Raw genomic sequence first — 26,439 nt, 5'->3', positions numbered from 1 at the left:
GTTCATTATGATCGTTACACATCAATGTGTTGCCAGATTATATCTTTTATCTCCACCATCTACTGCTTTCTAACTGAGTTAATTAATGGAATAAATCAAGTCATTTATAACTTTAGATGTGTCAGTTACGTTACTATTGAAAGGATTGTTATTTATTTATTTTTTTATTTTACTATTTTTGTAATAAATACAACATATGCTAAAAACTATTTATGAAATATTCTTTTAAAACTCCTGCGTTATCCAATAATAAGGCTGCTTTTAAATATACGTATATAATTGCATGATATCTGGCTTCAGGTTTTGCTGCAGGTTTTGAAATCAGCGTTTAAAGTGGTTCAATTTTAAAATACGTTGTTCTCGCGAAGATCTGGCAACCCCGCTGACAGCAAAGATGGCGACCCCCGTAATGACAACACGCCATGTAGCGTGTTGTGCGAACCGGACTCCACACGTTCTCTCCTGGAGCCGCAGGGATTTAATCGCCTTTGGGACGTGTAATTCGGTTGCACTCTATGATCCGGAGGTAACTGTCTTTAGTTTGTCTTTTTTTGTGAGTTTATTTTTACTTAATGTGAGAGAGAGAGTGAGAGAGAGTGTGCGGCGTCTCCTGGTGAACTGGTGAGCATGTTATAGCTCTGAACGTCTGACAGCAAGCTACAGAAAAGAGTTCATTTATTACACATAAAGCTTTGCTCCAGAACGATACCGACATCTCAGATTTATAAAACAACAACAACAACAACAACAAACACAAACACCCCCTCCCCCATATAACACAATCACAGTTGACAGTTAATATTCTTACCAACAATTATTCTGTCGGAAAAATAATGTGGAAAAAAATTATATAAATGTACACAAGTCGCGTATTTTTATCCATAATTAAACCCAAAATCTAATAATTACATTTTTGATACAAGTAAAGTGATTGTTTTACTGTGAATTCACTCAAAAGAAAAAAGACTTTGTTACAAAGTCATTTCTTTATTATTTAAACAAGATAATACTTTGCACTATTATTAAAAAGAAAAGTTTTTTTTGCAGTAAATTTAATTCAGTTTTATAATTAGTTTTTAAAAAATCTAAAAAGCAATAAACTGCAATAAGTATTATTTAAAGTTTCATTTATAAATTGTAAAAATGTTGGTGTTTGAATTTTAGAAAAAAAACTAATTTAGACTATCAGATATAAAGATTCTGTGTTGTTTAACGTATATCACTGTAGTAAGAGAGGTTTCTGAAAGAAATAGATAGTATTATAGCCATAATAACACAAGTTAATGATTTACATTTATTTATTTATGGATTTAATATATTTGGTTCAGATAATGCCGTGTTCATAAGTGGACAAAATCAATAAAAGTAGCACATTAGAGTAAATAGTTTCATTCCATTTAAATAGCTGCAATAAACCTAGCTACAGTTCTCTGAGTTTATTAAAACTTTTTGAGCATTGTTGAGTCACTCCTGCTTGATTAGGCATTTCATTTCTTTATCTGTCAGGAATCTACTGAATATTACTTATGTTATATGCAGAGTATTTTGATGCTAGACGTGCTCCCATCTTTAAATATTTTTAGAAACCTTTTGGTGTCTCATTTGGAAAAATCTTCTTGTTTTACTTATCATTTTTTTTTTTTTTTATCTCAATGGAATTATTCCTGGTAAAATAAAGGATAAATAAAACTAAAGCTAAATGTTATGACTCTGTATTCCAGCAGGTGAAAGTTGTTGAGCTCCTGAATAAGCACAGTGGCAGGGTGAACACAGTGCGCTGGATTTACAGGGAGGACTGTGGTGAGCACGAGTTCCTTGAGCACTTCCTCCTGTCAGATTACATCCTGGTTATTAAGTTTTTTGTGACACTAACTGATCTGATGTCACCCCTATCAGTGAAATGAAGAGCTGTGTTTGTGTCTTTGTGTGTATGGGGCTGTGTGTGTTGTGCATGTTTATGTGCATGCCTGAGTGTGTGTGCGTGGCTCTGTGTGGGTGTGTGTGTTGAAGGGGGTTCTGTGTGTGGGGCAGGGTTGGGGGTGTTGATGATGGTGGCTATGTGTGTGTGTGGGGGGGTGTCTGTGTGTGGGAGCTCTGTGTGCATGTGTGGGGCTCTGTGTGCATGTGTGGGGCTCTGTGTTCATGTGTGGGGCTCTGTGTTCATGTGTGGGGCTTTGTGTTCTTGTGTGGGGCATTGTGTGCATGTGTGGGGCACTGTGTGTGTGTGTGTGTGTGGGGCACTGTGTGTGTGTGTGTGTGTGGGGCACTGTGTGTGTGTGTGGGGCACTGTGTGTGTGTGGGGCACTGTGTGTGTGTGTGGGGCACTGTGTGTGTGTGGGGGCTCTGTGTGTGTGCGGCGGGGTCTGTGTGTGTGCGGCAGGGTCTGTGTGGGGCTCTGTGTGCATGTGTGGGGCTCTGTGTTCATGTGTGGGGCGTTGTGTTCTTGTGTGGGGCATTGTGTGCATGTGTGGGGCACTGTGTGTGTGTGTGGGCTCTGTGTGTGTGCGGCGGGGTCTGTGTGGGGCTCTGTGTTCATGTGTGGGGCTCTGTGTTCATGTGTGGGGCTCTGTGTTCATGTGTGGGGCTCTGTGTTCATGTGTGGGGCTCTGTGTTCATGTGTGGGGCTCTGTGTTCATGTGTGGGGCTCTGTGTTCATGTGTGGGGCTCTGTGTTCATGTGTGGGGCTCTGTGTTCATGTGTGGGGCTCTGTGTTCATGTGTGGGGCTCTGTGTTCTTGTGTGGGGCATTGTGTGCATGTGTGGGGCACTGTGTGTGTGTGTGGGGGGGCTCTGTGTGTGTGTGTGGGCTCTCTGTGTGTGTACGGCGGGGTCTGTGTGGGGCTCTGTGTGCATGTGTGGGGTTCTGTGTGCGTGTGAGGGGCTCTGTGCGTGTGAGGGGCACTGTGTGCATGTGTGGGGCTCTGTGTGCATGTGTGGTGCTCTGTGTTTTTGTATTTGGGGGCTCTGTGTGTGTGGGGGGGCTGTGTTTGTGTGGGGGTCTGTGGGGGGCTCTGTGTGTGGGGCACTGTGTGTGTGGGGGGCTCTGTGTGTTTCTCTGTGTGTGTGCGTGTGTGGGACTCTGTGTGTGTGCGTGTGTGGGACTCTGTGTGTGTGTGTGTGTGTGTGAGACTCTGTGTGTGTGCCTGTGTGGGGCTCTGTGTGCTTGTGGGGGAGGCTCTGTGTGCGTTTGTGTGGGTCTCTGTGTGTGTGTGTCTCTGTGTGTGTGTGTCTCTGTGTGTGTGGGTCTCTGTGTGTGTGGGGCTCTGTGTGTGTGTGTGTGGGGCTCTGTGTGTGTGGGGGGCTCTGTGTGTGTGGGGGGCTCTGTGTGTGTGGGGGGCTCTGTGTGTGGGGGGGGCTCTGTGTGTGTGGGGGTGGTCTGTGGGTGTGGGGGGCTCTGTGTTTGTGTGTGGGGCTCTGTGTGCATGTGGGGCTCTGTGTGCATGTGGGGCTCTGTGTGTGGGGAGGGAGCTCTGTGTTTGTGTGTGGGGCTCTGTGTGCGTGTGGGGGGGCTCTGTGTGTGTGGGGTCTCTGTGTGTGTGGGGTCTCTGTGTCTGACAGAGATTTTAGCAGTAATTGTGAAAGTCTCCTTGCAGGTCTGGAGACACAGCTGGTATCAGGAGGCTCTGACAGTAAAGTTATTGTGTGGGAGGAGCAGCATGGGCAGGTTTGTATCTTGTGTGTTTAGTGTGAATGAACAGTGGGAGATGGATGCAGTGATATTATGCTGTGTAGATTAGGATTTATTTAGTTTTCTGGCCTTTGTGTGTTCCAGTTTGCTGCCTCTGCAGTGTGTTCAGGACACACGGGTCCTGTGTGTGCAGTGGACGCCGTACAACTGTCTTCCTCCGACTCGCTGCTCGTGTCTGCAGCATCAGACTCCACCGTAAAACTGTGGATGTACAGCAGAGGGAAAGGTGAGTGCTGCTTATATCCTTTCTTTTTTTTAAACAGATATTCACCATATGTTTGAGTATGTAACATAAGCTTGACTTCCATGACGTGTAAGTGTTTCAAGCCTGACATCTACTGGTAGTTAGATATAGAAACATATAGAAAACACCAAGAAACACACAAAGTTTCCCACTAAACATCATTTATCATTATCAGTAGTACATTTAAGCAGCTTACATGAAAGAAATATTGCGTCACGGTACTGGAAGACATTTGTACGATACTCAACATGCTGTATAAGTTAGCTAACAAGTGACCAGCAAAATAAAATACGGCCGCAATAAAACTAAAAGATAACTTAAATGAAATTTGATGATACTTCTTATGGATGGAATTTGATGGTTAGCAGGTTTGCTTCACTCTCGCTGGAGATTCACTCGGGGGAGATTGGCGTCTTGATACATTCCTTAGCCTGTGAATGGTTTTGTGTGTGTACGAGTACGCGCATGCAAGTGCGCGCACGTGTGTGTGTGTGCACGTGTGTGTGTGTGCACGTGTGTGTGTGTGTGCGCGCGCGTGTGTGTGCGCGCGTGTGTGTGCGCGCGTGTGTGTGTGCGCGCGTGTGTGTGTGCGTGTGCGCGCGCGTGTGTGTGCGTGCGCGCGCACGTGTGTGTGTGTGTGCGTGCGCGCGCACGTGTGTGTGTGTGTGCGCGCGCGCACGTGTGTGTGTGTGCGTGTGCGCGCGCGTGTGTGTGTGTGCGTGCAAGTGTGTGTGTGTGTGCGCGCGCACAGTGATGGGTCAGCACCCTATCCATGGTGTCTCCCTGCTTGTGCACTGACTCCAGGTTCCCTGTGACATTGTGTAGGAGGATAAGTGCTACAGAAATTGGAATGGTATTAAATGAACACCTCCTGAAAATATCTGTAAAAGTTATCAGGTATCAGATCATGTAGTGATTGGCAGTGGCTTTTGTTTTTAAACGCCAGTCTGAATTATTGAGTGCTGAAATTTTTAAAACGTGTTTATTGCAGAAAGAGAAACAGACCAGACCAAATGACCAAGCTTGGTCCCCCTACTAGTTAGGTTAACTGGTGTGCATAGATTTAATATTGTATACAGTGAGATTTCCTCTGATCCCTTTAGGCTTGTGAGTTTTGCAGTGAAGCTTGGCAGCAGCAGACTGTTTTTCTCTTTATAACATTGTGAGATTTTGTTAATCATTAGACACAATACAACCTCCCTACATTTTAAGTTGCTAGGTAGATCGTGTTTATTTAAAAAAAAGATGTGATGCGGCTCCACCAACAAGGTGCGAGGAAGAGCTGATGTGTCTAATCCAGAACTGGTCCAGAATGTCACTTCAGCCAAACTTAGACCAAACCAAATCATCGGAAATGAAACGTCACAAAAAAAATCTCTCAATTCAAAAAGAAAAAACAATGTTTTTTTTTCTTTTGTAGTCAGCAGTAAATTCAGCACAAAAGTTACATGATGAGAGAAAAAGTTCATTATAGAAAATCAGGCTGTAAAAGAAATTACAGGCAGAATTGTGAGGCAGAAATAGTTTGCTGATGTAATTACTCTGATGTTTTCACTCCTGAGCACATCCTGAATGTGTGAAACGAGCAGTGGGTTTCTTTGTACGTACCTGCATCAGAGACGCACCAGATATTCGCCAGCAAACCTATTTGGTTGGTAAAAACACAAATTAGCGTGCTTAGTGTCTGGCACAGAGAGTAATGAATCTGAATGTTTCGACCGAATACGTCTCGCTGTTTTTGTTGTTACGCTCTAATTTGTGTTGACGGCAGCTCACAACACAGCAGAGAGCATTTACATTTCAATGTTTGCCAGATGCTTTTTTCCAAAAATGACTTATAATTGAGCTGAGCAGTTGTGGGTTTAGGACCAGACAATAACCGCCTGGCAGTTTGTGCTGCTCTGATGTCTGTAAACAAGTGAAAGCAGGAACATAAAATGTTTTTTTTTTCTAATATCGGAAACCGTTTTCAGCCAAAATGAAGATTTTTCCATGAGAAAGCAAACAAAGTCATTAGAACAAATGATACGTGCATCATGTTTATTATGCGTCACATATCCACACAATGAAGGTGAGACAGGAACGTCTGATTTCACGCAGCTGAAATGCGTAATCAGAAATCATTGTACAGCCAGTCTTTTTAAAATGCATCGCAGCTGTTCGAGTTCATTCTTATCCACGCTGTGTTTATGACCTCCACTAGCTGAATGCCTCCAGACGTTATCTTTTGGGAGCGGCTTCATGATGGATGTCTCCGTAACGCTGTTGCCAGGCAGCAGAGGTAAGCTGTGCAGGCTGCCATGCATCAGGTAGCTTTTCCCTTAATGCCATTTGTCTCCATTGCCCCGGTTTGACTGAACGTCCTGTTAAAATCTTTTTGCGTAGGCTTTCTGATTGAGCCATTATGCAACCGTTTTAAAGTGAGATCTGCTGTTCAACATGATGCATGTCCATTTTTCTAGATACAGTCTTACAATCTGGATTTGTAACATAACTAAGGCTCATTTCCCCTCGCTTGTTTAGTGCCGGTCCTAGCGTGTGGAGGGGACGACAGCAAAGTCCATCTGTTTACGCAGATCAATGGACAGGTATGTATGAGAATATATTCAGTCTGTTCCATTACCCTCTTGCATAGTATACAAAAAGCTGCATATTATCATTTAAGGAACACACCACTGGTATCTATTCACGACTTACCATGCAGAGAAGAGTACACTGTGCTGCTTCCTGTTGTGTCTGCTGTCATAAGAAGAAAGCTTTAGTTTCAGACTGCATGGGTCCTTAACCAGAAAGGAAATGCAGAGATCAGCATCCAGTTTTTTTTTTTTCTTCAGCACTTGCTTGTGCTTCAGTTTCAGAAAGTACTCGCGCTTCAAGGCCATGAAGACTGGGTCCGTGGTGTGGAATGGGCAGCAAAGGGTAAGAGCTTTTACCCTGGAGCTATTATCTTAATGTCCCTAGTGAGCTCTGTCTCACCGAATATCTTTATATTACAATAGTCTAATTACATGTCCAGTGTACTAAACCAATGTATATTATATCAACAGATTTGCTTCAAACAACAAAAAGCACTACTTTATTAATTAGATGATTTCTTTAATACCAAATTCTATCAATATATTACATTTATGTTTACATTCACAGCATACGGCAGATGCCTTCATCCAGGCTTAGAGTCTCAATCTCTGTTGGGAGCTAATATGCACACAGCCAATTTTTTATATAAGTACTATTGTAAGTATTTCAGGAAGAGCTCGGTCAGCCAGTGACTCTGCTGTTCTGACATCGATGGGGAGTTCATTCCACCACCGAGCAACACAGAAGGTTGTTTATGCAAACCTTCCTTGTACCCTGTGGGATGGTGGGACCAGTCGAGCAGTGCTGGAGGATCTGAGGGATCATTATGTAGTTTTAAGGATTAAAACCACCGTATATTGTGTGAAATGATACAAATGATTATTTTTCTTCTGCCAGCGAGTCTGATCCTTCCTGTTTGCTTCTCATGCGTTTAATCTACTGTATACTTCAGACTGTTTCAGACATTGTTGTGAGCTAAAGCCTGTTTAGATCAATTCCAAACTCAAAGCAGTTCATCTGCTGGTTACAGTGAACATTGTGTATAAAGCCTATGAACATTTAAGGACTCGTTCTTGAGAAGAACCTCGGATGGACATTTCTGGAAGCTAGCACATGCAGTATAAATTTCATGCAACCTCTTTCACTTAACAACAAGGATGTTTGACCACCACAGCTTTTGTTTTGACCTATTCTGATACTTTCTAACATTGAAATATCAGATCAGACACATATAAATAAACTGGTCACATGACAAATTCTTCTTCCTCAGTGCTCACTGTCCAGACTGATCTCCTGTCAGGCTTTGTTAGGGTGCATAATTTGTGAAGCAGCTGCGTAACTGATTGTGGGGATGTGGTAGCCTAGTGATTAACGTGACAGACTACCAGTTGGGAGGCTGTGAGTTCGAATCCAAGGTCCAAATGCCGTAAATGGAAATAACCGGACCGATATACCGTGTGTGCCTGTGTGTGGCGAATATACGTTCTGCATCTATGCATTTTTGTGTTTGTGTTTCTTTCAGATGGAGAGTTACTTTTAGCCAGTTGCTCTCAGGACTGTCTGATCCGAGTGTGGAGGCTGGTGGTTAAATGTGACGCACCCTCAGAGCCTGCTGAAGGAATCATCAGGATGAAGGAGGATATGTTTGAGGTCAAAGGGAAAAGTGAGACCTGTTCTTATTCTCTCTGTGTTTTGCTGAATGCCATTTCACTGAGATTAACCTGTTCCTTCTGTCCATCAGTGTATGCAGTGAGTCTGGAGACCGTGTTAGCTGGCCATGAGAACTGGGTGTATGGGATCCACTGGCAGCCATCATTCAGAAAAGGTATTAGGACGAATGTTTCACAGCTAACTGTAATTGCAGTTAATCTTCAATCTATTTAATTTCGTTTTTTGCCGTTTGTCTCCCCCTGCAGGCGACACAGTGGAACAGCCTCTGAGTCTGCTTTCTGCCTCCATGGACAAGACCATGATCCTCTGGGGGCCAGAGGAAGAGTCAGGTGTCTGGGTGGATCGGGTCAGTTTAATCGATCCTACCTGTTTATTTGACAGGGTCTTTTTTAAATTGTTAATAACTCCACTTTCCCCACATTTATCCTGTTGTTCTTGTTGTCAGTACACTTTGCTAATTCCTTTAATGACTCATCTTAAAACGTGTCGACATAAGATAGTCAAGGACATTGTCCTTTATCGTCTTCTGTTCACACATGAACTTTCTGTGTTGCTCAGCCTGAGGCTTGCTTTCATAATTAACCCCTTCCAGATTAATTACTGTTGAATTGTCTGAAAAGTGTGTGTGTGTGTGTGTGTGTGTGTGTGTGTGTGTGTGTGTAAGGGACTCCAGCCACACCATCCTCTATTTTTTTCTGGCATCTTTTTAACCAGAGCTGCAGGACAGTGTCAAACCTACCATGGGGTCACTGTCCTACCTCAGTCCCCCATTCATGTGTCCTCTGGCTATCCTCCATGCCAGTCATGGAGGTCTTCAGAGCGCACAGCGGGCCAAGCAAATAGTGCGAGTGTGTGGTAGGAGCGAAGCCAGCTCGTCTGCTGCGTTCCACCCGCTCTGTCAGCTGGAGAACATCTGCCTGTTCTTCTCGTCCTTCCTGAATGGAAGCTTCACAGCTGGAGTAAGGGTCGGAGTATTTTCCATCTGGCAGAGAGCTGAAGACAGGTGACGTGTTTCTAAAGCAGAGCTGAAGCAAATGCTAGTCTTTACTTACGAACAAGGTGCTGAGTGCACAGCCGGCATGTAGCACAAGAAGACAGTTCTCAGCTGCAATTCCGTTCTGTCTGCAAATGCTGTTTGTAAAACAGGAATGGCATCAGAGGCTTAGGGATGGTGCGGTTTCGCTGCCATGACAACTTGAGCGATTTGAGCTATTTTTATTTTTAAAAAGAAATGAACAGTGCAGGCAACTCTGCCGATTATTGGTGGAAAAATGTGTACTGAGGAAGAATTGGCCAAATTCTCCAAGTTAAACACTTACAGCTACACTTTCACCAATTTAGTGCCCAAAAACCTTTAGGTGGCTTTAAGATATCTAAGAGTTCTTCATCCAAATGATATAATATTTACTTTTCAACTACTTTTTTCCCCCTCACTAGTCACAAGAAACCCTCCAAAGAAACATCTGCTCTACCAGGTAGGGTATGTGCTGTGAAACCAGAATCGTCAGGTTTAGCCAGGATACAGACTGTCCGGTTTTAGGAATGTTGCTGTGCCGTGATGTGCTGCAGTGTTTAATGGAAAAATGGCATCGTCTTCCATTGCTTGCAAACATGGGAACACATCTTGTGTGCCTTTTATTTCTCATGCTAAAGAGCGTATCACATGAAGAGTGTTGTGAACTGGTTTATCAAACACAGCTGAGAACCTTTTGAACTGACAGTTTGCCAGCCTCCAGAAAAATCGTGGGTGTCTGTTCTCACATCCTTCCTTCCTCCAATGAGACATTTCCATCGTTTCACACACAGCTGGACTGCTTAAAGGCTGAGATTATGTTACGCCTGTCTCCTTACGCCGTGTCTCCTGACAAACGGCTGTAATTATGAAAACGTCTTAACAGCATTTCACCAGCATAAGAGAATTTATTTTCTTTCATGTAAGGTTTTCATGTAAGGCTATGGAATATGATAAGAGATCTATATCGTGATACACACTTTTTTTTACGTATCGCATCGTCATGATCATCAGGTTACACTTTAAATATCCACTTAGTAACTGACTGGACATTAAAACTATTTTGTCAGCTTTTTCAGCTGATATGTTTGACACAAGTATTTGCACAACCTTCACAATACACAACGCATCATTTTTGCTATCACCATGTATTAAGTAATAAGATATATGATATTTGCCCTTTTAAGGTAATCACAGCTCTGCCAGCTCGTTTTTTCTTTTTTCCAAGCCAGTACCTGCTAGTGTGGGATCGACCAGTAAATGGCCAGCGATCATTGTGTCTAATTAACACATTTAAAAAGCAAAGCGTCCTCCATAATGATTATCCTAATTGAACAAATTTAGTGGAGAGCCGGCTTGCTATGGGGTGGCCAGACAGGCTGCTGAGTAAAGGAGCTCCTGCTAATAAGTCAGACTGGCAGCTAGTGCTGTGGTACAGTGTGGCAGGAGCATACTGAGGACATGTCACAGCTGAACCATTAACTGCATGTTAATTTCTTATTAGTCCAGATGGATCGGAACAGAAAGGCGATCAGAGGCCGGTACAGCGATATGACTTCACCATAAGGCTGAAATATATGAGCTCAAATAAGTCTAGATTGTTAACCTGGGTAATCAGTTTCCCACCAGGGATCACTTTGTGCACACCGATCTACCAGTAACACTGTACGTCTCTCTCTCGTGCCTTGCGGTGTGTGTTTGGAGGTGTATTATGTCACACGGATCCGCATCGTTGTTTTGTTTGTAAATTAGAGTGATTACACAGTTTGCTTTCGGGCTTGGTATAATATATGCATGGCAAAGTGGACAGAATTCAAAATCAATCTGGCTAATGTTGTGTTGCTCCAGAGTGGCTTGCAGAGGTCTTTGTCACTCAGAGTGAAAGACACACTTTGGCATCATCATTACTTTGACCTTGTCTCTGTATAGCCCTCAGAAAGGTGATGTGCTGCTTTTTTTGTTGTTGCCAGCATTCTGTTTAAACTCTAAAGACTGTTGTGTGCGTAATAAAATCTCCTGAGATCTCAGCAGGTCTGGAATACACAAACCTACCCATCTTTCACCAACTAACAAACTGTGGTCTAAATTGCTGAGGTCGCATTTTTTTCCCCATTTTCGCTATTCTGGTATTTGATCATTGACTGAAGCTCTTGCCCTGGATCAGCTTCATTTCATTCAATTCAATTCAATTCAATTCAAGTTTATTTGTATAGTGCTTTTTACAATAGACATTGTCTCAAAGACATTGTCTCAATAAACATAGAGCAGAAGGTAGACATAGGAATAATAAAAGAAATAACAAATAATAAAAGAAAAAGAATTAACAGAATAAAAAAAATTCAAGATTATTATTAGATATAAATAGTTCACAATCTGTATGTATTTATCCCCCTATGAGCAAGTCTGAGGTGACTCAGGCAGCAGTGGCAAGGAAAAACTCCCTTAAATTGGTAAAGGAAGAAACCGTAGTTTTATGTCTTGTGCTGCTGCCTCATGATTAGCTGAATGAACGAGCAGGTGTAATGATGTGAGGGTGTGTTGGGTTACCTTGAAATATTGTAGAACCCTTTTCAGTTAGAAAGGAAGCCTTAAGATGGTTGTCAGTTATCCTTTAAAATAAAAAAAGAATGTATTATATAATGTACCCAGATATTGGCACCTCCACTAGAAGACCTGTGATTTACACATTTTATTAAAAGCATATTTTTACTGTTTACTAACATTTTATGTCACGTTTTAGTACATTGCTAACCAACACTTAAAATAATAAGGTAATTCCTTACTATGTTCAACACAAACCTGGAGAAGCGGACACTACGCCACCGTACCTATATATCTGTAAGTGAAACCGCACCACTGTTTACTAGGAAAAAATGATCTATGTGATTCGTTCGTAACTACAAGAGACTGTTACTGCTCGGTGAATACATTTTGGTCTACTGAAGGTTCTGAGTTTATTCCCAGCACCAGCAAGCTACCATCTCTTTAGCAAGGCTTGCTGGTACTGGGATTAAACTCAGAACCTTCAGTAGACCAAAATGTATTCTGAAGGTTCTGAGTTTAATCCCAGCACCAGCAAGCTACCATCTCTTGAGCAAGGCTTTTCACGTTCATTTGCTCAGATCAATTGTAAGCCTCTTTGCATAAAAGTGCCGATCAAACGAGTAAATGTAAACGTTAAACAGTCCTGTCAAACAGACAAGGTCAAAAGCAGGTTCATTTAAAAAGCCTACAGACTGAATATACTCCGAGCCGCCGCATGTAGTATTAAATTAATCCCAGAAAGAACCCACACTTTTGCAGAATCTAACTCAATTATGTAACTTGTCTTTTATCCTTGTTCCTTATTTGCTTTTGGAATTCTTTCTAAATGCAAATCTGAGCCAGTCCGCATTAACGGAGCCATGTTAACCTTGATACCATGATCGCGACTAATTATATCGTTTTATATGATGTTAGTGCTGCTTTGTAGCACGCCTAGCTTCCTCCGTTAATCTGAGGTATTAAGTGTGTTAGACACCAGGCAGATAGAGGACACACTGTTCTTTTTGTTTTACAGTACAATGCCGAGGGGGGTTATTTATAGCCTTGTTAACTCAAAGCACATCATCCTATATTCTAATTCACCGAACATAGACTGTTTTCTAATCACACGTCTCGGTTTGATTCTCCATTTGTTTTAATGTGTCATGGTCTATAGTGACTGCTGGCGATTAGATTTACAGATTTTTTTTTACCCCACTTCCTTAGTAGCCTCAGCTTTGCATAATTTGTGCTTTGGCCTGTCGGTTTGATTTATTTAAAGTCCTGATTGTGCACTTTGTAATCTTCTTTGATAATAGATGGCTAAACTAAGATGGAGCACAGCTGTAGACGTCTGCTCCGATTGGCCGAGATCCACTGCTGGTAAATAGTGGCCTCTGTAACCAGAGGATTCACGAGGGGCAGCGGGCTTCATTCACCATGCTCACACTGCCATTTATTGGCAAACAGAATGCACTGTGGAAAGGCTTTCTGCCTCCGTAATTGGCCACAGATGGGAACAAATTGGCAGAATCTTGAGATGATTTTCTGTGATGGCGTTTGAGATGAGCTTTTTATGTATTTATTTATTTATTTGTAATTTGGCACAAATGGTCTGTAAGACTTGTTCTTGAAAGACACGTTTTGACATGATGGAGGACTAAATGTTTTTACTTTTTATTGACTTTCTGACCAGACAAGAAAAAAGGGCCACAAGGGGACAAGGGGACTGGCACTCTGCCCGTTAGAGATATGGGTTTCAAGTGTAACAGGATCAAGCAGGATGTTCAGGCTTTCCAAAATAACATGACACCTTTTGTGCGAGTTGTGGGCCTTTTAAAGCTCACCACCTGATGTTTGGCCATGTCTCCAGGTGCGTGTCGGAGAAGTGGGAGGAAACACGCTAGGCTTCTTTGGCTGTCAGATGGGGCCCGACGGGTCCAAGATTCTGGCTCATGCCTTCCACGGAGCACTGCACCTCTGGCAACGAGACCCAAAACAGCAGGTGAGCCCCAGATCTCATCCATCAGTCGGAAGAATTTATTAAAAGAGCGTCGTTCTAGAGTTCAGTTTACTTCATTAGTACACAAATGGTGCAGCGTTTATTCTGTGTGAATCAATGCTTTCCAGCTTAGTGTGCTTTGTTTGGGCAGGTGAGAACACACTCTGAAAAACAATATGCGTGACTTGTACAATAAACGAAAAGTTTCATCTACGTTATGTATATAATTACCTAGTAATTCGTGTAGCTTCAGCTCCACGTTCTCCATGCTCTGTGATTCTGCATGAGCTTGCCAAAGATTGACTTACTGTTATTCTCTTGCTGCGTTTCTGTCTGAATGAAGGAAGAGGACAGTTTTCAGCTGTACACATCCCTCAGTCAGCTTTTATTATGTGTATTGTGATACGAAAACAAAACAAACAGCAAACAAATCAAAATGATCAACTTCGCTTTGTTTCGGATTCCGATTCGGTGTGAGTTATTAACTGGGCTGAAGAACAGAGCTGTAGTGCAGCAGAAATGCAGGGAGTGTTGGAGATTTGGACAGATAGTAAACACTGTAGGTGATGTAAAGAGGTTATTTATAAAACAGGTTCTTATAATTATTCAGCTGGTTATAATGTAATTATTCAGTCGTTATCAACAGTATTTTATTTAATGGCAGCGGTGTTCTCCTCTTTTGCTTTTTTGGTTTGTTTAAGGATCTGCAGTGTGAAACTAAAACAAACAGTAAACAAGATAAAATCAAATTTGCTCTGATTCAGTCTCAGATCAACAGGAGTGAAAGCACCTAAAAATCTGACACAAACGATGTGTTTAGGTACTTTCTCCGAGTTGGTGGTGTTATTGTGTGTGTTGTGTGCAGAGTCAATGGAGTCCTGCAGTGGTGGTGTCCGGACACTTTAACGCAGTGCAGGACTTAAGCTGGGATCCAGAGGGAGAATTTCTCCTCAGCGTAGGCTCAGACCAGACTACCAGGATCTTCGCTCCATGGAGAAGGAAAGACTCCTCACAGGTGTCAGAACTTATGTATTCAAGTACAAATTTACTCACCATATAGACAGACTATGTAGCTGTGTAGAATTTTGTGGACACCTGACCATCACACCCAGATGTGATTCTTCTTCTATCCGTTGCCCCAAATTTGCAAATGCACAGTTATCCAGAATGTCTTTGTGTCCTGCGCTGTGTCCTGCCCTGTGTCCTGACCTTAACCCCAATGAACACCTTTTGGGATGAACTGGAACACAGACTGGACCCCCCAAACCTCCTCACCCAACATCACTGCCTGATCTCACTAATGCTCTTGTGGCTCAATTAACACAAATCCCCACAGCTAAACTTCAAAATCTAGAGGAAAGCCTTTCCAGATGAGTGAAGGTTATTAGAGCAACAAAAGTGGACCAAACCAGGAATGGGGATGTTCACTAAGCACATATCGGTGTGATAGTCAGGTATCCACATTCTTTTTCCTGTATAGTGTAACACTGTCCAGATTTCTGCTGCTAACCAGTGTGTAGTTCTAACAAAGAGGGACATTTTATGGAATAGAAATGTCTGTAAACCTTGCCTTTAGTATATACTCGGAGGAAACAAAGAATCTGTTTACTTAAAACTCACTTATACTGTAAGTCTGTAGGTAAATCTTCATCAGTAAACATACAATATGGCTTGGACTGTGTGATGTAATCAGTGTTGTGGATCAATTTCATTTTCTGTGATATAAAATATATTATTATTATTATTATTATTATTATTATTATTATTATTATTATTATTATTATTATGTTTAGAACATTTACACTTACTCTAATAGGACTCACATAATTGGGTGTTTTACTGAAACTTTACAGCTGCATAGATTTATACACAATTTTCCTTTTATTATGTGTTAAATCATTTATAATTGAAGAAGTCAAATACAAATATTAACTCTGGTAAATATATTATAATGCACTTTTTTAATTGATGAATTCAAAAATTTGTTTCAGAGATTTACATGGAAAGTTGTTTTTCTTGCTAGTGATGCAATAAATAGAGATTAGGTTGGAAAAAAACCCGAATCAGTCGTCAATTCGGGTGAATGCATGCGTTTCTGACACCATCTGTGCTATCGGTGTGTCCAGGTCACCTGGCATGAGATCTCCAGGCCTCAGATCCATGGCTATGACATGCAGTGCCTGGCCACGATTGGCCGATTTCAGTTCGTATCTGGAGCAGATGAAAAAGTGCTGCGTGTGTTTAAGGCTCCACGTAACTTCGTGGAGAACTTTGCCAACATTGTAGGCACTTCTCTGGAGAAACTCTTGGCTTCACACGTACGTCTTCAAAACTTGCTGTTCTTGGAAGTATATTTTTATCACACGGATCCTCTGTGTTCATTACACTTTTCCCAACTAACTTTCCTTTAAAATCAAGCATTCTGGTGCCCTCTGTTGTCATCTTTAAATACTATTTATGTAAGGTTTCATTAAAAAAAAAATATATATATATATATATGCACACACACACGCACACACAATAACAAAGAACAGTACAGTGTATTTACGTATATTCTAACAGGGTGTTATAGTCTTATAGACTAGTTTATTTTATGACAACAGCTAACTGAAAAAGTGCTTGTATGTGATTAAGTGCTGTGAATAATTTCCCCTTATTTTAGGATGCTGAAGGTCTGCCAGAAGGAGCCAGCACACCCGCACTCGGTCTCTCTAATAAGGCTGTGTATCAAGGTACACGCTTGTTAGATTTAGTGCTTCCACTGTGTTGAGCCTGTGAGAGAATGATTACTACACTATTGCTTTAGTAAGACTGTGGTGTTCTTCTGTGATTGACAGGTGATCTTACGATTCAGAGCACCCAGGAGGAAGGGGAAGATGTCAACAGGGTGTCTGACCAGTACAAGGAGTTTTACTTTCAACCTCTTTGTCTAACAGGTACATGTTGAATACAGGACTGAATACAGACTTCATACAGATACTATCAGGTTGGAAATGTGTGCTTTTTATTTTAAATAAATATTTCTGTGTTTGAGTTATTTTCCTCTCCGAATTAGACAAAGTAATACATTTTATATTTCTATGATTCTTCTTATCCAGTTCCTTTTTGGTCAGTAGATTTGGCAGCAAACTGAAATGCAGTCAGTTTACACTCGTATACTGTTAGCGTTTCCATTTCTTAAATAAAAGATCTAGACTCTTCCTATTTTCTGTATGACAATAATCACATTTCCTTCCCTTTCTCGATGTTCACAGCTTCTAAAGTTTTGAAATCTCGGTTGGAGTTACGAACATTGAATTATTATTCCACCAAAAATTGCATATGAATTAGAGGTGGTTCACAATGAAGATAAAATTAGTTCATGTTTTTTTTTTCCACAAGTCCTTGTGGTTTCTAAGCTTTCTGAAAGACACTGACACACACACACACGTATATGCATGTTTAGGAATATGCCGCTTTGCATGTTTGTCACGTGAGGGAAGCATAAAGCCCTCGTCAGTGTTGCTATCTTCTACATAATGCAGCAGTAGGATGTGGACTAATTCATCAAAATATACATTTTACTGCTGACGTTTTTATTACTATGTGATTTATTCAGAAATAAAACGAATGAATGATGTGGACTTGATGTGAGCAACACTGCTATCTGTTGTATTTGGCCTTAAATGACAGTCCTTTTAATATCATGAAGGATCTTAATTAGCTTTGTTGTACAACTCTATTCCTCCTGGAGGTGGACCCCTTATAGGCTGGAAAAATGAAGCAATATTCTGAAATTAAGATGCTTGTCAGGTCTGTTGCATGGAGTATTGCAAATAATATGTCTACAAACACATTTAAAACATTAGGAACAGCACCTTTAATGATTATGGTAATGATTTGGTCAGTTGTAATATTCCCCTAAGCTCCTGCGAAACGGAATTAAACACAGTATCTTCTGGCTCCGGTGTATTACAGAAATAGACGCACTAGATGTATGAGATCATCACCCGTCTTTTACTGTGTTCCGTAGAGGCCTTAGGACCTGTTCCTTAACAAGACATTGATGGCCAGCGTTTGTGACGAGACATTATTAGGAGCTGCCTTCCTGTGCTCATATATAACCATAGCATGAATCAGAGAGAGACAGCTGTGGACAGATGTTAATACTGGAACAGACAATGTGAGGCGGGTCTCCGTGTGTGTTTGCACATGTGTGCGGTTACCAGTGGGAGGAGGGGTTTATACGTCTATTGCTCTAGGCAAACAGGCAGACGCTGTCAGAGTGATTGAAAAAGCTGCTTAATCTGAAATTGTAATTAGAAAGGAGGCTTATATAATTGCAAAGCTAAAATATTGATGACTCTGGGCTACGGGGAGTGCAATGAGGCAGACCTCGAGTTGTTAACAGAATAATGTGACTCTCGTGCTCTTTCTCTCCCCCCCCCCCCACTCCCCACAACACCTCCCCACGCCCCACTCACATCCTTGCACACACACACACACTGTCTTTCCCTCCTTCTGGAGAGGAAAAGAAGGAAATAATTAGAAGAAAATGACAAACCAGGGCCAAAAAATTGAAATATGAGACGGCAAGTAGCTTTCAACTGCATTTGGAGTCAAATTGGGCACGTGTCGCATCCATCCCCATGACTGAGCGATGAGAGGGGCGTTTCTAGACTTGCATTAGGGAAAGTAAAATACATTTTGCTTGCTAATCTTAAAATGAACAGCCGCTGAAAATCGTACAGAAAGCTTTCATTGTTGAAAATCGCTTAGAGGTAATTGGCGACAGATTATTTAGATTCTAAATAGATGAGTTGGGTGAAAAATAGGAGGAAAATGTAACCATGTTTCAGAGTGTCTGTCGTATTTTAACAATTTTTTGTGTGTGTGTGTGTGTGTGTGTGTGTGTCTTTTGTCTGTGTGTTGTGATCATTATAAAAGAACCCCCTCCTGAGGATCACCTTCTACAGAACACACTGTGGCCTGAGGTCCAGAAGCTGTGAGTCTCATTTATTCTCATTTGTGAGCTCTTTAGCAGCACTGACATGGCAGGAGCAGGCAGTAATATGCTGTGCAACATCAGCCTGTGCAGCTCTAATAATGCAATGTAAAAGTCATTTAGAAAGCATGACTAGTGAGTCCAGATGCAGTCCCTTCTCCATGTGTCTGCTGTGACATTAGGGAATATAAATTTAGCCCTCTCTTAATAAAGGCTCCTGTTTTGCTCTCTATTTTGCTCTGTGTGAAAATCAATACAGTTTACCATGTTCTTGACTTAATGCAGTTCTAAAAGTCTCAAGTTTTACTCTTATATCCCATAAGGTTTGTGTCCCAAAATAATTGCTGTCATTTGTTACCTGAGCTTATTCTCTCGTTTTAGTTGTTTGGGTAAATAGCATTAGGAACACATATGATGTGTGCACTCGGACTCACTTTGTAGATTTAATCTAGTTTTCCTAAACGATTATGCGAAATTTAATATTGAGCCTATTACTAGATTCCTATCTGCAGGGTCCACCCCCCCAACCCCCAAACAACATGTTCATCTGTAGCTGGTATATATGTTATCAATCTTCTATATTGAGTAATGGAATTAGAAGGCATCTCTTCTCAGCTCATTAGCTTTACTGAGCATCTCATGTTGTGGTTTATTCCACTAGTAAATTGAAATGCTCAGGCTATACTGTTCCATGATGTATATGTAATAGTCAGTACCTCAAGGCTTTGTGTTTTCATTTTCCTGGGCTATTTACCCAGCACTAAAATGGCATTGCAGCTGGTGTTATTGCTGCCGTTGCACATGACTGTTTGCACAAACTTCCAGCCATGCCACGGCTCATAAACGAGCTTCTAGTTTCAAATGCCATTCTGACAATCACGAAGCAGCCTCTGTGCTGGGGCCTGGTTTGTGTAGAAGTGGCAGAATCCTCATTAACATTTCCTACATATCTCGTGCTCTCTCTCTCTCTCTCTCTCTCTCTCTCTCTCTCTCTCTCTCTCCCTAGGTACGGTCATGGTTTTGAGATGTTCTGTCTGGCTTCAGATGCAGCACGAACAGTGGTCGCCTCAGCATGTAAGGTAGTGGCACACTACAATTAGACAATTACAATATTCTCTCTGACTAGACTATTGTCCTCGTCCAGGTCTATTCAGCCAGGATTCAGAAATGAGCTTTTCTATAGTGTGGTTTCTAAATTACTGACAATTGTAAGATTATTAGTTTGACTGACAGTTAGAGGGGGAAAAAAGGGGTGCTTATCCCAGACTAAATAAAATACCAGTCCTATCCTTGTTACAATCTGTTCAACAGAATAATCACCATGTAAACCTTTAAATGCGATTAGCTTCACGATCAGAATGTATCCTGTGAATAGTTCTAGCATAACATAGTCATGTGAAGAACCAAAATTTCAGGATGTAATAAAATAATAGCTGAAACAGAGCGAATTTAAGATAGTTTACAAAGCAGACAGCATGATAATGCAGCAGAAAGTGTCGAAGCCTGAATGGAGTATCTGTGCATGTTTTCCATGGTTTATGTTGGTTTCTCTTGGCTTCTCTGGTTTCCACCCACATCGCAAAATCATGCCTATTGGTGGAGTGGCACAGCAAAGTTCTGCTTAGGGTGAAGTGTGTGTGTGTGTGTGTGTGTGTGTGTGTGTGTGTGTGTGTGTGTGTGTGTGTGTGTGTGTGTGTGTGTGTGTGTGTGTGTGTGTGTGTGTGAGTGTGATGTATTCCCACATCTGGCACAGTGTAGCCAGGATGCTACAGATGAATATATAAGTGAATGATCAATGTACATGAACAACATATGGAGAAATTGGAACATTGGCTTATTATAATCTTTCTAGGAGTTTTAAGGCTTTTTATATTTGTTTCGAGCAACAGGCGAACAAAAACGGAAGGTAGTCTGCATTACTCAGATCTTAGTATAGACACCTTAAAGGTATGATCAGTGTTCTGGCCAAATATGTGAAGCTGGCTAGTGTTTAAATAAGTATAGCTTCTGCTATAGCAGAATTAATTATAAATACGTACAGCTTCTTTTTCCTGCAAAGCCATGCACTTACAAAAAAATTATCTTTTAATTTAAAGGGGGTGTGTGTGGGGGGGTGGGGGTGGCTAGAGTTTTTGTAAGTCAATGTTGCTTGTATTTTACCCATAAATTACCCAAGGTTCATGAAGTACCATAATCCTGTTTATGTCTCCCTGTACTACACATTTGTTCCTAAAATACCTGATTTAATTGATCAGATACTTAAATGCAGAAATGTACTACATGAGGAGAGTTGGGAACTTTATACATTAAGCCTCTATGGGCAACATGTATTGTTTTGGGCAACCTTGAAAAGATCTGGTTCTTTAAGGGAACAGTGGATAATTTAATGACCTTCACCCAACTCTCTACGCCTTTGTTGAAGCACCTTTTGATTTTATTCCACATGGCACATCCTGACTTGGCAGTATTTTGCAGTCTCTCTTGCAAAACATTTCTACATCCATCAAACTGTAAGAGCATGTACTGTGCACAGCTTGCTTCAGGTTTTTAGTTGGATCCAGGTCTGGGCTCTGACTAGGTCTTTCTACAACATTAATCTCTTTTGGCTAAGCCTTTCCTTTAATGATTTGAGTGTATGCTTTGGGTCATTTTACTGCTAGGCAACATCAACAGTTTCTGCTGCTTGTTCATACCTTACCACGATGTAGGAGGTTTGAGTCATGCTTGAAAAGGTCTGGTTCTTTCCTATTTCAAGGGAACATTGGATCATTTAATGACTTTTTTCCCATTCCTTATGACTTTTCTGAATTCTTCTATCGCTTGTCTTGTAAACAGGTCAAAGTTGTAAATGTATCAGATTGAAACATATCTGAGGTTTTTTGTGTACAGGCATCTAAAGCAGAGCATGCTGCAATCCTGGTGTGGAGTGTCTTCACCTGGAAACAGCTACAAGCTCTCCCATGCCACAGTCTGACTGTCACTCAGATGGCCTTCTCTCCAGACTCACGCTTGCTCCTCGCTGTGTCCCGAGATCGTACGTGGTCGTTGTGGAGACGGGACGACTGTGGACCCGATGCATCAGGTAAAAAAGGTCCTGCCCTCTGAGGTCAATGAGTTTTATAGAAATGAAATGAGTTACACCATGAAGTATGGGGTGAAGTTTTGAGGGCTTAATTGAGGGCTTCTGTCTAGCTCCCCAATATATATATATACCCTGACTGATACCTTGCATGCTTTGTAAGCTCTTTGCAGACCACACACTCCGATAAACCAAGGTGTGGTAGCTTATTAGTTGTGAGTTGGGATCAGCTCATCGGTCTGAACAATTGCTCAGTTGTATACAAATGAGTTAAAAATGCAAGTCTCTCTGTATTCAAATTCTCCTTAAAAAGCTGCTCCACAGCCTCACCGCCTTCCTCCTTTGTCACCTTTAAGCATCTCCGACCCAAATCGCCGCTGACAGTCGTTAAGCAGGCAAGCGTCCGTTTCCCTTTGCCTATTTGCCTGTGTGTCGGATGAAGCTAAAGACAGAGGGAGGCTGCAGTCTGTTCTGGTTGAGGCTAGTATTACTCACAGCTTTCATACTGTGGATGGAGGGAGGATAACTTGCGTCAATGCTGATGAGGCCGAGGCTCAGCGTCAGCAGTGGGGAACCGCTCCCTCAATCCCTCCATTCGTCTCACTTCATCTCTCTTTGTATTTCACGCTAATGAGCAAAGACGTACCAATCGAAGGGCAGACAGTCCCAGATAAGAATTAGCACTGTGTGTGTACAATATATTCATGTGTGTGAGGTTGTGGCATCCACACGGTTCCTGGCATCCCTAGTTAGTGTTAGTTAGAGTTTGTGTTTCCGGGATATGATGACCTGGCTGAGACGAGTACACTGGCCTGCGATGTAGCTCAGCACACACTTACATTAAAGCAGAGACCAGACAACCTCTCAGGAGTGATACAGCGGAGCTCGCTATCATACCAACAATAGTTCTATTGGTGGCGAACACAACAAACAGTCACCAGGATCCATCTGTAAAGCAGTGACATGACAAATGCTGATGCAGTGATGCTCTTTCTGATTTCAGAACCCAGCTTCTCGCTCTACACACACACCAGTAAGGACTCCAGTGTGCACACACGCATCATTTGGTCATGTGACTGGAGTCTGGACAATAAGTACTTTGTGACATCTAGTCGGGATAAGAAGGTGAGCTCCTGTTGTACACAGATGCACACTACAGCTGCTCAGTAGACTGTCATTTAATCAGTTTCAGTACATGTGAGGTACAGGTGAATGTTCTGACAAATCCTGTTTTTCTGACCATTTCTGAGCTTCCACTTTAATTTAAATGTTCTGTAAGTGTTTGTGGCTGTATTTAGATCTATTACACAATATGATTCTCTGAGAATATCATATAAAAAAAAACTTTTTACATTTATTGTTTGGCTTTTTTATTAAGGGAAATAAGTACAATCATTGTTTTATTATTATTATTATTTTAAATGTGTCATTGATCTCTCTGTTTGCTTGTGGTCTTAGGTGATCATGTGGGGTCACCGTGGCTCTGGCGATCCAGTTGGTACGGATGACAGTGCAGTTGTTCCCTGTTCATCTGTTCTGGATGTAGGAGATTCAGCCACCGCTGTGGCGATCTGCCCTTTCCTTCTCTCTGACCAAAGGTAAAACACTACATTAGCCATAATTCACTAACAGAAGATCCTTTTTTTCAGACATTGTGCTGTCTTAATCTTAAAGACGCTGTCTGTTTAATTGACATCAGATCAACAGTGGTGCATTTTACTCTCACAAGTAGCACCAAAGCAGATGTTCTGCCCCACTGTGCAGCAAACACTGCAGGGTTTTAATGAGCTGTTTATAACTAATACACACACAAACACACCACTATATTAGGTTTTATCCATAACAAAAATAAACAAATTACAAATGAATAATATCTGTTGTATTTTTGAAAGTGTGTTGGTACTTAACCTAAAGAAAATGTCCCTAAGGCAGTATGACACCTGCATGTAGGCAACTGACACATACCTACATAAACATTTATAAAGACCTGATTGAGCAGGAATCACCCACCAGTACATTAGAGTGTCATGAAAGCTGTACAGCTCAGCTAATTAGTACTAGTATGTCAAAATCACACAATGGGGAGGTCTAGATATCCACGTGAAGTCGATTAGTCAAGCAGATGCGAACGCTACATCTTGCACTTACAGCGTCAAGGCAGAGTTGTGTATATTTCTCTGAAATCATATTACACACACTAGACCAGATTTAAAGATTTTGTTCTTCCTAAAAGACCTATAACACACATTAAAACATACACACAGTAAATACAATCTACATTTATATAATTTGCATATAATTGAAAAAAAAAGGTCATTAACACGAAAAGATGATAAATCTGTGGTAGAAAAGAGAGAAAGCAGAATAATCTGGAGCCTCTTTGACACTCTTGACTAGCACTTACAGGATTCAGACATTTTAAGCAGAAATTTTTTTGCACATTTATCTATCACCACTGTTTCCCTCACTGTGTTGTAGCTACCTCGTAGCGGTGGGTCTGGAGAGCGGACAGATCGTTCTGTATAAATGGAGGCCGATGGACGATCTGTCTTCAGGATCAGACTGGAGCAGATGTGCTGAAAGCGATGTCTCGTATCCTTTGTTTTGCACTGTGTTTAGGACGTAAAAAGGTTAAAGTTACATAGTTAGCACTTTCCACACAAGCTCGTTCATCGCTGAGGTTGTGTTTTCTCTGATCCGGTGAAAACTACTAACTTACTCAGACATACTGAATTCTCTCTTTTGATCTGAGAGAGAATTTTTTGGTCTGTTTTTTTCCTTCCTCTTTTTCACTTACACAATTCGACAATGTGTTATCGATGGCTGGTGCAGGTGGAGAGGACAGAAGGTATCTCTATTTAATTGGTGTGCACTAGATCCTGATTCAGAAAAAGAGGTGCAAGGTACAAACATCGCACTCACATGTGGACTGAAACAACTGGTCCAAGAGCTCCCAGTAGGACAGGATCTCAAGCCCAAGCAGTTTACTGAAGCTGAAATGAAAAAAACCATCTGCAAGAGATGAATCATACAGTACTGCATATGCTTTATATGATTTGTGGATTGCATACAGAATTTTCTGACTTGCAATCTAATAAACTGCACTTCAAATTAAATGAGTGCCAGAAGACAGAACTGGAATTTAGAAGTGTTTGGATATCTGGGCTGAAAAACCTACAAAAGTCTCTGAATGGTTTTTGGTGTTATTTATTTATTTTGTCGTTATTTAGCACTGGCTCTGTTCCGTTATTTGTACTCACACTTGAAAAACATTTGCTTCAGTTTTGTCATATTTTCCTCAGTGAATGAAAATCTTCAGGGACGTGTTTGTCTGGTTTGCTCAACAAAATGACACTCAACAAATGTTCGTTTTCTGTTCCGCATGAACTTGTGCACGAGACAACATCTAAAGTTTGGCATAGTGTTCTGGCAGCCGTCAGACCCAATGCAAATAAATTTCACCTGGAATCAAAGCCAGTTCACTGGCGGTGAAAGGATGAGGGACGTAAAAGACGTTTGTTTAACACTGCCAGCATAGTCATTCATCTTTGGTTAGTAAAATGGAGAAGCTGCTTATTATTTAGAACTGCTTACACCTGACTTATGCGTCATTGTTATCTTAATGTAGCTTGGCACAAAGATTCAGAACAGCCGCATTATCCGCAGTATATACTAGTGTTTATGTGGTCAAGATGTATTTATTTTTTTAATCTTGTCTCACAAGGAATATGATATTTCTTGTTGGAAATGTTTTGTTGTAAAGTCATGTTTGGATAGTGGGAAACCGAATCAGATCAAAGCAATTTCACTTTGCTTCGAACTCGGCAAACAGAATAATAGAGGAGCAAGCTCCAGCGGTCATGCTGCGTGTTCTACACTGCTCAGTGTTTTCTCGCTTGTCCCCCAGCTGTGAATTGCCTCTTAAACATTGGTCACAGCTTTTTCACTCCACTCCAGTTTGGTGATAACACACTGCACCTGAGGGTAATGAGTTTTTCTTGCATGAGTGACATTTTTCAACACGCACAATGGAAAATTAAAATGGATTTACAGAACACGTGTGTCAGTGCATAAACATGTCCGTGTGTACGTAAGCAGAATAGATGAAGCAGGGGGAGACCAGTGACCTAAAGAGTCGGGATTCAAGTGAGAAAAAGGAAAAGCCCGAGAAGGCAAGAGAGATGAGTAGGAGAATTATGGGTTTTTGTAAACGTGCCTTCCCCTCGGTTCCAGTTTTCCTTGACCTCTCTCGTGCCTGCAGTCAAAGTCACACGCTGGTGGTGAAGAGACTGCGCTGGAGGCCCCGAGTCTGTCAACAGGATCAGAGTGATGATTTTGACAAGAACCACCAAAACACTAACTCTGTCCAGTTAGCCAGCGCTGGAGCGGACAACGTTGTCAAAATCTTCAACATCGACACACTGACTCTGTAGCTGTGTCTTACCTAATGCTCCACGCAGATCCTGCACCGTCTACACACACACTTCAGTCAGTAGGAGGTGTATCAGATCCCATGCTGGAACGTGTTGAGCGCTCTTATTTAATCAATACAGAAGAACGGATATTTGTACTATAACGTAAAAGCTAAAAATGTTGTGCTATTTAACTGCAAACTCCTCCGAGGTTTGTGTTGTAATAAATGATTCTTTTTCTAACAGTA

At 41.5% G+C, this 26,439-nt stretch overlaps 1 protein-coding gene across 3 annotated transcripts; it reads left to right on the top strand.

The window, feature by feature from the left end:
• Positions 1-368: 368 nt before the first annotated feature.
• elp2 (elongator acetyltransferase complex subunit 2) lies at positions 369-26,439 on the top strand. 3 transcript variants are annotated; one of them, XM_027175616.2, is made up of 22 exons: positions 369-526; positions 1,722-1,800; positions 3,593-3,663; positions 3,772-3,913; positions 6,135-6,212; positions 6,455-6,519; positions 6,784-6,850; positions 8,031-8,171; positions 8,250-8,333; positions 8,425-8,525; positions 13,588-13,719; positions 14,582-14,731; positions 15,843-16,034; positions 16,379-16,448; positions 16,554-16,652; positions 18,643-18,700; positions 19,707-19,779; positions 21,590-21,782; positions 22,783-22,904; positions 23,238-23,377; positions 24,258-24,371; positions 26,041-26,439. In XM_027175616.2, the coding sequence occupies exons 1-22, from the start codon at positions 395-397 to the stop codon at positions 26,210-26,212; spliced, it is 2,475 nt and encodes an 824-aa protein (XP_027031417.2). In that variant the 5' UTR covers positions 369-394; the 3' UTR covers positions 26,213-26,439. The 3 variants fall into 3 exon arrangements, with proteins under 3 accessions (XP_027031417.2, XP_027031416.2, XP_027031415.2); XM_027175615.2 differs by having other exon boundaries at positions 26,032-26,439; XM_027175614.2 differs by having other exon boundaries at positions 8,031-8,333.

Source organism: Tachysurus fulvidraco, chromosome 24, assembly GCF_022655615.1.
Source record: "Tachysurus fulvidraco isolate hzauxx_2018 chromosome 24, HZAU_PFXX_2.0, whole genome shotgun sequence".
NCBI lineage: Eukaryota > Metazoa > Chordata > Actinopteri > Siluriformes > Bagridae > Tachysurus > Tachysurus fulvidraco.
Note: the sequence above shows the minus strand (reverse complement) of the source record. Positions and strands in the feature narration are given on the sequence as shown.

Excerpts from the sequence above, each read along its gene's own strand:
- elp2 (XM_027175614.2), top strand. The coding sequence starts at position 395 with ATGGCGACCCCCGTAATGACAACACGCCATGTAGCGTGTTGTGCGAAC. Across the intron at positions 8,334-8,424 it reads GCAGCCATCATTCAGAAAAG|GCGACACAGTGGAACAGCCT; the intron begins GTATTAGGACGA and ends CTCCCCCTGCAG. Across the intron at positions 22,905-23,237 it reads CATCTAGTCGGGATAAGAAG|GTGATCATGTGGGGTCACCG; the intron begins GTGAGCTCCTGT and ends TTGTGGTCTTAG.